The sequence below is a fragment of the Gouania willdenowi genome, chromosome 8 (genome assembly GCF_900634775.1).
Source record: "Gouania willdenowi chromosome 8, fGouWil2.1, whole genome shotgun sequence".
Taxonomy (NCBI): Eukaryota; Metazoa; Chordata; class Actinopteri; order Blenniiformes; family Gobiesocidae; genus Gouania; species Gouania willdenowi.
This window is the reverse complement of record NC_041051.1, coordinates 28,004,467-28,016,491: the sequence shown is the minus strand read 5'-3', so window position 1 is coordinate 28,016,491 and position 12,025 is coordinate 28,004,467. Positions and strand designations below refer to the sequence as shown.

Below are 12,025 nucleotides of genomic sequence, written 5' to 3'. Positions count from 1 at the left end.
TCTTTGGTTTCTCTACACTTTTTTCCAACTTGATCCTCATTAACAAAAACTATTCTGAGGTGAAAAGTTTCAATTATCTAAATAAAGCATTTCTTGGCCTCAGTATTGATAAGTTAAGATGGTATTTTATTGGTACCGAAAATAGAGTCCGCTGCTCACATTCAACTAACAATAAGAATAAGTGAACTGCAACAGTTAGAATCAGCACAGAATGAGAATAAAGGCATGTTTTCAATCTCCTTCCTTCAGACCAACAGTCATGCTCTCATCATCTTCCACTCTATTATTCAGAGCTCACGTGGATGTCATTACCAGATCTGTTTAATTCTGTCTTTGAGACACAAATATTTCTAATGTTACTCTGGTTAATTCTCCTGTATTTTTTAGACAAGCCAAATACAATTGAGTTTTTCAAACCACTCTCTTTGAGATCTTGTGAAAATTTTCAGTGATTGAGTCTGAGACTTATTTAGTTTGATGAGGTTATTCATAAGAAATGTTAGAGTTTAAAGTGTTGTGTGAAGAATTTGGGATTTTAAAACTGTAATCATGAGCACAGATGTAACTTCAGCTCTCTTTACAAACACTCTAACATGTAGTTCTCATTCCTCGGTCTCATATATAGAAAAAATTTGAGCGCAAATTAACCTTTTTGTATCGATTCATCCTACAGATAATTTGTTAGAAAAAACCACTTGAAAATTGAGTATTTTGGAGGATTTCTGATCTCTGATCCCTGGTGGTGCATGGGTTTAGTGACGCTGGGTTCTATCTAATGAGTAAAAAACCTGTTCACTTCTGCAGGATTGAGGAGGAGGCCGCCCAGAAGAACCTTGCCCAGAAAAAGATCCGAGAGCTGGAGGCTCAGCTGTCCGAGCTGCAGGAGGACTTGGAGCTGGAAAGGCAGGCTCGCACTAAAGCAGAGAAGCATCGTAGAGACCTCGGAGAGGAGCTGGAGGCTTTGAAGAGTGAGCTGGATGACACGCACGACTTCACTGCTGCTCAGCAAGAGCTCAGGTACAGCCTTTCCCCAACCAACTCTGAATTACCCTGTGTGTATAATGTTTTCCTGAGAGCTCTGTGACCAGCTTTCACCTACAGCTCTGCTTATTAGTCTAAAAACCCTGCTCTAAATATGCAGTCATCAAATGGCAAAGCTGAACAACTGAGCCAGTTTAACACGTACTTGACACTGCATACATCAGATATTAATTACAAAGGCTATAAAATAACTCAACAATGCCCAGGTCAGTGTAACGTCACAACAGGTCACTCAATGAACTTCAGACATCACCTTAAAGGGAAATAAATGTACTGTAGTTGTTGAGAAATACAGTGTACCAAATGTCTAAGGCAGTGTTTCCTAACAAGGGCTAGACAAGCACATTACAGGGGCTATAATCACCACTTTTTAGGCAGAAGATAATACAATATAATAATAAAACATTATGGTCTTAATCTCTGAAGTCATGTTGAAAGATGATGCTAAACTGGCCAAAAACGCATAAAATAAGTGGCTTTATTCCCTCACTTTTGTTGCTCTACACAGGAAAAATAAGGCCTTAGATTTATCCAGAATGTGTTCCCAGATACTTCCTCTCATAATGCAATTTCCATTTTTGGAACTTAATTCTGTGATTCCATACCCCTACAAAAAACTTGCAAATATAAACAACATATATCAAAGACCAGAATCAAGAACGAAGTCCAATAGTTTTTTGGTGAATTTTCCTTGCTTTTCACAGGACCAAACGGGAGACAGAAGTGGCTCAGCTTAAAAAGACTTTGGACGAAGAAGCCAGAACACACGAGCACCAGTTGATTGAGATCAGACAGAAGCACTGCCAGGCCTTCGACGAGCTCAACGAGCAGCTGGAACAGGCCAAGAGGGTAGAACTAACATCTAACACTCCCATCGGCATATCTGTCAAGTATCCTGTTTTGGCCGGGAAACTCCCATATTTTACCCCTCTTTCCCGCCATCGTCCCGTATTGGTATTTTCCCCTAAATATCCCGTATTTTAATGTAGTATTAATTAAAAGATGCCTTACTAAACTGAACACCGTCACTAGCCTCGTGAGAACTGCCACCTGAAATGGCCTGGGTGTTAATTCTCGCGAGATTAGTGCTGACAGCGGCAACAAATCCGGAAACAATTCAAAAAAGAAATGATGAATGAAGAAAACAAAGAACTCGTGTAAATAAGTTGTGAAATGTGACAGAGTTTACCTTCCTAAAGCGCAGCAGCATGGGACACAGTTAAACATTCTGTTAGATTAGTAACTTAGATTTTAGCGTTAGAAATTAGGGCTGGGTGATATATCGAGATTCAAGATGTATTGAGTTTTCTATTTTGGCGATATAGAAAACTATAATATTTCAGATATATATATATATATATATATATATATATATATATTATAGCTTATGTATCAAAATACTAGTTTTAGGAGTTGCTGCTTTTACTTCTCAGAACAGTTAAATGGATTTCTGAGTGCACATTGATCAGCTGTTAATAAATGAGTCTGTGTAGCATTTTGCATCAGCAAATTTAACCCAGAATTGTCTTTCTGGTCAGACTTTATTCGATAAAATTATCTAGATTTATATCGTATATCACCATTTTGAGAAAAAATATTATATATATATATATATATAATATCCCTAGTAGGAATGTTCACAGCATTTCAATGTTAATAAAGGTCGACCTACCAGATTCTAACCACATAATTGTATTTAGTAAATGGTTGACAAGTGGGCATTTTAGATTTCTTGTACACCTATCTTAAAATATAAGAGATACTGGAACTTGGTTGGGCGGGTGGGTCTGCTCGTAGTGGTCGCCAGAAAATTTCCCTTATTTTCAAATCCAAAACTTGACAGGTATGCCCATCGGTTCACTTTAAATGAGACGGCCCTTATTAATAATCTGTGTCATGCTCTGCAGAACAAGGTGTCCATGGAGAAGGCCAAGCAGGCGATTGAGTCGGAGAGGAACGAGCTGAGCATCGAGCTGCAGTCGCTCATGCAGAACAAAGGAGAAACGGAACATCGTAGGAAGAAGGCGGAGGCTCAGGTTCAGGAGCTGCAGATCAAACACTCGGAGAGCGAGCGGCAGCGCATAGAGCTGGCTGAGAGACTTGCCAAAGTGCAGGTACACGCCTTTCAAATCAGGCATTTATAGACCCTCCTTTAGTGCCTCTGCATGTTAAACACAGATTTATTCAGCCACTTCATTATTTCTTTTGATCCTTCCAAGTTTTTGATAAATATTATATTGATGTATGTTACCTAGCATTGGAATTGCTAAGAAAAATTATTGTCACTGAAAACTTTCACGGTTATTGCAACAGTTTGTAAATGAATTAAAAAAAGGCCTATGAACATGAGTCTTCACTTTTTTTGTTGATTACTCCAACAAAAAATCTCTTAATTCCTGTAAAATGTTCCTATTGTCAATTGAGAGATTAAATCGTTTTGGTAAAACAAAATTCATTGACTAAAGTTGTTTTCTGTCCGTTCTCAGGCTGAGCTGGACAACTTGAGCAGTGTGCTGACTGAGGTGGAAGGGAAGTCCATCAAAGTAGCCAAAGACTATTCCTCTGTGGAGTCTCAGCTGCAGGATGCTCAGGTACAACCGACAGACACATACACTGCACACACACTATGAACTAAGACCAAGGCTGCTCAGAAACATGAGTATCAAAGGAAGGCATAGAGGACATGTAGTCAAATAACACTTTCCTCCGCAACTGAACAGACCAACTGAAACAAAGACCCACGTTTGTCTCCTCGCTGTAACCGTCTCTATCCATCCAACAGGAGCTCCTCCAGGAGGAGACGCGTCAAAAGCTGTCCCAGAGCACACGTCTGCGTCAGCTGGAGGATGAGCAAACCAGTCTGAGGGAACAGCTGGAGGAGGAGGAGGAGGTCAGGAAGAATGTGGAGAAGCAGCTGCAGACGGCCCTGGCTCAGGTAAGGCTGCTCCTCAGAGGTCCTTCTCATTGTACTCATAAAATCATACATGACAAAACTGTCCTTACAGAAACAATCGTTGGATACTAATCAGAATCAGCATCTACTAATGTGATAATTATCCTGCTTCCCTAAAATATACACATCTATATGAAAATGTGTGGGTTTGTTTTTCTGACAGATGACTGAGATGAAGAAGAAGTTGGAGCAGGATTCCAGCTGCCTAGAGAGCGCTGAGGAGGGAAAGAAGAGACTCCAGAGGGAGCTGGAGGGTTCAAATCAACGTATGGAGGACAAATGTGCCGCCTACGACAAGTTGGAGAAGACCAAGACGCGTCTGCAACAGGAGCTGGACGACGTGCTGGTGGACCAGGACCACCTTCGACAGATTGTGTCCAATCTGGAGAAGAAGCAGAAGAAGTTTGATCAGGTCAGGCCAGCGTTTAACGAAGCTAACAAAGTTAACGCTCTTCTCTGACGTTCTGTTGACTCTGGTGGTTGTTTTTTTTTTTTTTTTTTAAAGATGCTAGCGGAGGAGAAAAGCATCTCCTCCCGCTATGCTGAGGAGCGCGACCGAGCCGAGGCCGAGGCCAGGGAGAAGGACACCCGAGCTCTGGCTTTGGCCCGCGAGCTGGATGCTCTGATGGACATCAAGGACGAGTTGGACCGCAACAACAAGATGCTGCGAGCGGAGAAGGAAGACCTACTATCCTCCAAGGATGACGTTGGCAAGAACGTGCGTGTCCTATAGCTTTTAAGCTCCAGTATTATGCTATTTTTAACCCATCTTCAATTGTTCTAAGAACCTCAACAACTAAGTATTTGAGGTTTAAACTAATTGTGAGTGCTCACACTGCGCTTCGGATTATCTATATACTGACAGTAAAGATATTAAGTGTGGATAAACCAAAGTGACGATGCATAGCCTTTGCCATGTTTGTTTTACCTGTAGGGAAGTTTGAGAGGGAGGTGCTCACATTATTATGTAGGGTAGGAGAAGCCAGGATTGTCAGGAGGAAGAGTTTCCGCCTTATGAGTCATAAGGCAAGAAAAATCCAACTTGCCAGTTTGGTGTAGCAATATGGAATAGCAAGGCAGGGAGGAAACAGAGCCTTTTCAACTTTAGCCCTCTGAATGAGGCTAAAGGAATGTATATCACTGTAGCAAAACCATTATAAAATGAATTTTTCATAATACTGCCCCTTTAATTAGCGTTAAGAACACTTGGACACATTGTTTACAACTGAACACAGCTAATGCCAGTGATCCAAACCTCAGGTCCACGAGCTGGAAAAGTCCAAGCGAACGATGGAGCAGCAGCTGGAGGAGATGAAGACACAGCTGGAGGAGCTGGAGGATGAGCTGCAGGCCACGGAGGACGCCAAGCTGCGTCTGGAGGTCAACATGCAGGCCATGAAGGCTCAGTACGAGAGAGACTTGACTGGACGAGACGAGATGAGCGAGGAGAAGAAGAGAGCACTGTTCAAACAGGTTTGATTACAGCATGTTCATCTTTAAGGTAGTTCATGAAAGGATCAAAGCTTTGTCTGTAATTTCTACTCCTAAAAATAGTTTCACGTGCTGAGAGATTAAATGAGAGGTTTATAACACTTGTGCCTGCTTCAGGTGCGCGAGATGGAGTTGGAGCTTGAAGATGAGAGGAAGCAACGCTCGGCTGCTGTGGCCTCCAGAAAGAAGATGGAACTGGACCTGAAGGAGCTGGAGGCAGCCATCGACATGGCCAACAAGAACCGTGATGAGGCCCTCAAACAGCTGAAGAAGCTTCAGGTGAGGAGAAGAACAGAGAGTGTGACGTTTCAGAGCAGGAGCCCCTTCCCGGTGTGACCAGTGTGTATGTGTGCTGGTCGTCAGGCCCAGATTAAGGACATGTACCGGGATCTGGAGGACACCAGAATGTCCCGAGAGGAGATCCTTGCACAGAGCAAAGAGACCGAGAAGAAGCTGAAGGGTTTGGAGGCTGACACCATTCAGATGCAGGAGGTCAGTAATTCCCTCACTGTTCTCAGCTTCATTTACACATCAAGCTTTCCATTTCTTCTGTTGTTTTCTATAGAATATATAATAACATTTATTTAACACAACATAATAAACAACGTATATGATTGAGACTCGGCGCTCTGCTCTGATTGGCTGCTGCGCAGGAGCTGGCGGCCGCAGAGCGACTGAAGCGACAGGCTCAGCAGGAGAGGGACGAGCTGCAGGAAGAGATCAACAACTCGGCCACAAAGAAGTAAGAGGATTTCAGTTTCTCTTTCCCTTTTCTCATGTGACTGTGTGCTGATGACGCGATTGGTCACTCCTTAGCGCTCAGGCCGCAGACGAGAGGCGACGCCTGGAGGCTCGAATTGCTCAGCTGGAGGAGGAGCTGGAGGAGGAGCAGTGCAACATCGAGCTGATTAACGACCGGATGAAGAAAGCAATGCTGCAGGTCAGAAACATTCAGAATTATTCTTATTAGTTCTAATCAGTGTTGGGGTCAATTATAATTGTAGTCGCATAACAATTATGGCATAATAGTAATTTGGGTGGATGAAACTTAGATGATAGATATTTGTTTTTAGTGTATTTTGCAGCTGATTTAGGACCCATTATCATAAGAGATGCTAACAAGAGAAAACATAAGAGTTAACTTTTATTAGATTATTTATTTCAGGCTCAGCAATTGTGATTAATTGTAATTGAGAACATAATCGTAATCGACTTTCTGAGGATAGAACTGGAAGTATAATTGGAATGAGTACTGATCATTGTAATTGAACATGGATAATTGAAAACGTAATTGTAACTGAAATATTAGTAAAAGGTGTTTATGATGGTGTGGGTGTGTGACCTGAGCACTCTTTCTGCAGACGGATCAGATGAATGTGGAGCTGACGGCCGAGCGCAGCACGTGTCAGCGCGTGGAGGGCGCTCGCTCTCAGATGGAGCGGCAGAACAAGGAGCTGAAGCTGAAGCTGCAAGAGCTGGAAGGGACCGTCAAGTCCAAGTACAAGGCCAACATGGCCGCCCTGGAGGCCAAGATTGCTCAGCTGGAGGAACAGCTGGACATGGAGACCAGGTGAGAGCACCAGCACGCCAAGGTGAAAACGAACATTGTTATATTTGTTCGCTGACTTGAATTCAACAGCAACACACGCTCACAGCGAGTGTGCAGTTTGTTTTTGCATGTGTGAACCACACAAGTAGAACGCCATAGAAGCGTTCTGCTGCTGCTGGTTTTGCCGTCGAAGCACGGCTGCAGCGCTGACTCTTGTGTCCTCTCAGGGAGAGGCAGGCGGCCACCAAGCTGGTGAGACGCACCGAGAAGAAGTTGAAGGAGGTGATTCTGCAGGTGGATGACGAGCGCCGCAACACGGAGCAGTACAAGGACCAGGTCAGTGTCGACTCGCACCACATGACTGCTCAGACCAGAGATGGGTGACTTTTATCACAGAAGGGGCTTCAAAAAAGTCATGAAACCTTTCACTCTATAGATGCTCTTTAGGTGGTAGAAGCTGTTTTGTGATAGATTTGATCTGACTGCTGAATGTCAGATCTGAGTCAATCAGAACACCAAGGTTTTTGACTTGGTCTTTAGCTTTTAAAGATCAAGACTCAAGATACTTGCTGACAGCATGCTCACAATCTCCTTTTAAAACAGCCGGGTCGCCTGGACCTGCAGCGTTTAACTCTTCATGCTTAACCTGGAGCTGCAGGAATGAGCATTGAAATTTACAAAGTCACAATACTTTAAAACAGCTGTAGCTCCCCAACATCAGAAAACCACACACTTAACAGGTTAAACATGCACGTCAGATCTGATAAATGAGCCGTGCGCTTCACTGGCGTCATCCTACAGATGTGAGGGATTTACAAGAAACAGATGTGCGATTAAATGACACAAAATGAAGCACATGTGATGATTTTAAATACAAAGTGACTCATATTTGATTATTGAACTATTATTTTACTTAATAATACTACTAAAGTATTAACAAATATCTTGAAGGTTTACTTTTTATGTGTCACAAAAATTGCATTGCATGCGTTTGTAATTAGTCTTGGTGTAAAGTCGACAAACTAAACACTGGTGCAAACAGCATGAACTGTGGACTGGAACGAACCTTCTACTATAATGTGGTCAAAAACAACAACTAAACTGTGCAATACAATTTAAAGCATTAAAATAAGATCCAATGAGTTTGAAAGACAAATTTCAACAAAAGATTTTGTCAATTTTGTTTAAAGTTAACACTTTCTCTTCTTTTGAGATCACATTTGATGCTTTTGTGCTTTTATTTGTCCGACTCCAGTCCGACAAGTTGAACTCCCGCATGAAGCAGCTGAAGCGTCAGCTGGAGGAGGCCGAGGAGGAAGCTCAGCGTGCCAACGCCAACCGCAGGAAGCTGCAGAGAGAGCTGGAGGACGCCACCGAGTCGGCCGACGCCATGAACCGCGAAGTGTCGTCACTCAAGAGCAAGCTGAGGTGAGAGCAAGTCATCAAAGCCTCAGATATCGTCTCCTCGGAGACGTTCCTGCTGTTACGCGTCAATCCAATGGAAAGGTTTAAGTGCTTTTATACACACCAAAGATATTTAACTGTAAATTTCAGGGAACATTATAAGATGTTTGGGCGAATGCAGGTAAAACAAAAAAAAAACAGGGCTTTTATTCTAGAGGGATTTGTTCGTCTTATTTAAATTGTTTTATTATTTTCACTGTTGACTAATAAGGTAAACAAACTCAATCAATTGTACCTTATGAAGTGCTTTTCACACAGTGATCTACATCTTAAGAACATAAAGGCAAATCATCCCTTTAAGCACGTTATTTTCCACCCATAATTTAAAAAAAATTATTAAATAAGGCCTGAATTTGAGATCCATGATGTGACGTAAATTCAGTTTGGTGTTAAGAAGCCTGCTATTGCTGTATATTGGACAATATTTGTTTATTTGGTACAAGCAAAAATTAATTTTAAAGAAATTGCGTGAGTTTTGACCTGCACCTCAAACCCAGAACTTCAGAGCTTTATTTATTTTAAATCTCCTGCAGGCAAAATTGATCAATAAATCAAGGTAAGAATGAAGTAAGAACAGGACTCCACATCCCATAATGCATTGTGCGAAACTTTTCCAGCAATGATGATAAACAGAGTTTTTACAGGGAAGTTAAAAAAAGAGTTTGAGCGGCAGTTTCAACCTTTTACATCTTTTTTATCTTTTTTTTTTTTTTTAGCCAATGGTTTTGGATTTATTGATTTGTGAGGCCTACACTTTGTTTTTATCTAATAAAAAAAAGATAACCAAGAACTTTATTTATTAACCTTTTTCACATTTTCTGAGAAAATGAAATCTCACTGTTTTGCACAATGACACTAACTTTAATTGATATTTATTTTTATAGCGCCATCTCCTGGCACTGAACGACTGTAACTTCACTGACGTCCCTTTGGTTTTTCCTTCCAGGCGTGAGGTTCCCTTCACCATACGCAGCATCATCCCTCGCACACGCTTAGAAAGTGACGAGGAGAGCGAAGCCAAGCCGGAAACACCCGAGACCCCCAAACCGGAGTGAAAAGGCGTCGCTAGATTCTGTTTAGCGCACACACACACACACACACACACACACACACAGCCACAGACACACACCATTACTGTGTCTCTAGAAAAAATACACATACACACTTTGATTTAACCTTTCATGAGATTCAACTTGTTTTTTTGAATGTTATCATGAAAGAGTGTAAGATCTTCAACGCTGACAATCTATGCATCCACACACGCACACACACACACACACACACACACACACACACACACACACACACCAGTGAACTTGGACAATCTCCATGCTGACAAATGCGCCTTCACGCTATTTTTGGGCTAAATTTGCTCGTTTTGCTTCCTTCTTCGATGTGTGGGAAAAGTACAAATAAGTGATATTTTTGTAAGGAGTCGATCCGCCTTGTTTAGCGCTCCTGCTTTAGGATCTATTTTTCTAACTCAAGAGAAAGAAAGAAAAAGATGATGAATTACTGGAAGGGGACCAAAGTGATAATCGTGATCTATGAAATGAGTTTAACGCAGACGTTTTTTTATAAAGATGGAAGTGCTTCTCGTGTATCCAGCTCCGCGCTCAGTTTATCCTGAAGGTTTATATGCTGACATGTAATCTGTAACCTGTGTAGCTGCAGTTAGCTTTTGGGGTGCCAATGTTTGTGAGGCACTCTTTACGTCAGAATAAGAGGCAGATTTATTGGAAGAAAAAAAAAAAAAACACGAAAAGACGTCCCGAAGGAATTTAAATGCAACTGTGCAGAAATTGTATCAAATTTGCACTGAGATGTAATAAAAACAGACGTGAAGTTGACTTTGATGAACTGTGGAGGCGTATCGCTGTCACGGCAACCATGTAAAATCCGTCTTTTAGCGTTTTTAATACGCTAATTTGGAAACGGCATGACTCGTAATAAGAAATTTTTCACACTAGTTTTTTGCGTAAGTTTCACATACGCATTAGCATGTTAACGCTAATCTGTCAAAATCAAGATTTTAACGTTTTATAGCAGAAAGAAAGAAATTAAAAATACAGAGCTTTAAATTAGGGTTTGGATAACATTAGTGACGATGAATAGTGAAACTTTTTTGCTGAGTATAAAAGAAAACGCCCATCATCATATTTTGTCGTGTCATTTTTGGATACTTGAATTAAACGTAGTTTTAGTGCCGACAAGTTAGTCAGTCAAATCTCAAACCTATTACGTATTTGTGAATATGTTGTAATGCTTTCTTATTGATTTATAAAACTTAAACACAATAAGGCCTGAAAGTTTCAGGACGTCATCAAATGTGTCGTTTATTGTTCGCGGACCACGAAAAATAGAATTGTGTAATGCTAATGTGTTGATTTGTAAAACTTTTAGCACAAAGTCCAACTTCATTACGGTAAAAAGCGAGAAGTTTCCTATTTTTTGGCTGCCCTAGTTGTAATGTGAAAAGTTGAATTTTGCGTTGCTAAAGCTATTATTAGCATTAGCATGTAGTTCCTCAATCAAACTATGGTTAAAAGGTGAAACGTTTTGTCGTTTTTTTGTTTTTACATTAAACTAATGAAGCGTGAACATCAATTGTCATTTAATCATGATAGAATGTTAAGTTACGTTTTGTAATACTCAAGCAATAATTATCAAAATTGTTAGCATTAGCTCTTAGCACCATAATCAAATTTTACTGCGATAAAAAAGTGAAAAGTTTCATGTTAATCATCTGCCCTGGCTGCGATACAACTCTTTGATTAACCACTGCGATCTTGTGTTTTATGCAAACGGTTCTGCCACTTCCTGAACGCCAATTTACACACACTGCCAACACACACACACACGCGCACACACAAAATGCCTTAAAAGCAGCTGCTCTCTCCTTAGCAGAGGCGTTGGCTTCTCCCCGTCAGTGACGTCTGTCAGTGTTTGGGTTTAAATAGGTGGTGGTGGTAGTTTTTGTACTCGCTGCACACACTGTATTATTCTCAGGGCACAGCTTGCAAAGAGACGAGGTGAGTGTTAATCACTAATCAAAGGCTGATTCAGGATCCCTTTAGCCACGCACACACACACACACAGAGCTCTGTAAACATCTGGAGCGTGCGTATGCGCAGGTTTTCAGTGCTTCTTCATCTGAAACGCTCGCAGGCTGCGTCCGACGTCGGCTCTGGGCTCACACTGCTGGAAAGTGAGAGGATTGAAGAACAGGTCACGGTTTAAAAGAACGACTTTCGCACTTAAACAAAAATAAATCAACAAAAAACGTAAAGAAAGAGAGAAGAAATCTGCCTCTGAGGTATTTTCTGTTTATCTGCACCTCTGGAATGGAAACCATGTTGTGAACTGATGGTGTTATTGCAAAATAAAGATGCTTTAAAACTGCTGCACTTGGAGCTGCGCTGTTTGTGTTTGCTTTGTTTGTGTTTTTGTGAGATGGAAATGAGTCACAGATTGATCAGACATTACACAATGACCACAGATCTGAAAATCCCTGATGTTTATAGACG

The 12,025-nt window shown here is 41.3% G+C and overlaps 1 protein-coding gene across 2 annotated transcripts in view; it reads left to right on the top strand.

Annotated features, from left to right (window-relative positions):
* LOC114468235 (myosin-9-like) overlaps positions 1-10,348 on the top strand; it is a 45,370-nt gene extending 35,022 nt beyond the window's left edge. For both annotated transcript variants that reach the window (XM_028455015.1, XM_028455014.1), the window contains 16 exons: positions 805-1,017; positions 1,746-1,890; positions 2,949-3,155; positions 3,528-3,632; positions 3,824-3,976; positions 4,158-4,406; positions 4,500-4,712; positions 5,255-5,467; positions 5,603-5,764; positions 5,849-5,977; positions 6,139-6,227; positions 6,302-6,425; positions 6,847-7,055; positions 7,262-7,370; positions 8,290-8,462; positions 9,445-10,348. In XM_028455015.1, coding sequence (XP_028310816.1) covers positions 805-1,017; positions 1,746-1,890; positions 2,949-3,155; positions 3,528-3,632; positions 3,824-3,976; positions 4,158-4,406; positions 4,500-4,712; positions 5,255-5,467; positions 5,603-5,764; positions 5,849-5,977; positions 6,139-6,227; positions 6,302-6,425; positions 6,847-7,055; positions 7,262-7,370; positions 8,290-8,462; positions 9,445-9,553 — 2,602 coding nt within the window. In that variant the 3' untranslated portion in view covers positions 9,554-10,348. The remainder of the gene's footprint in view (positions 1-804; positions 1,018-1,745; positions 1,891-2,948; positions 3,156-3,527; positions 3,633-3,823; positions 3,977-4,157; positions 4,407-4,499; positions 4,713-5,254; positions 5,468-5,602; positions 5,765-5,848; positions 5,978-6,138; positions 6,228-6,301; positions 6,426-6,846; positions 7,056-7,261; positions 7,371-8,289; positions 8,463-9,444) is intronic.
* The last annotated feature ends 1,677 nt before the right edge of the window (positions 10,349-12,025 follow it).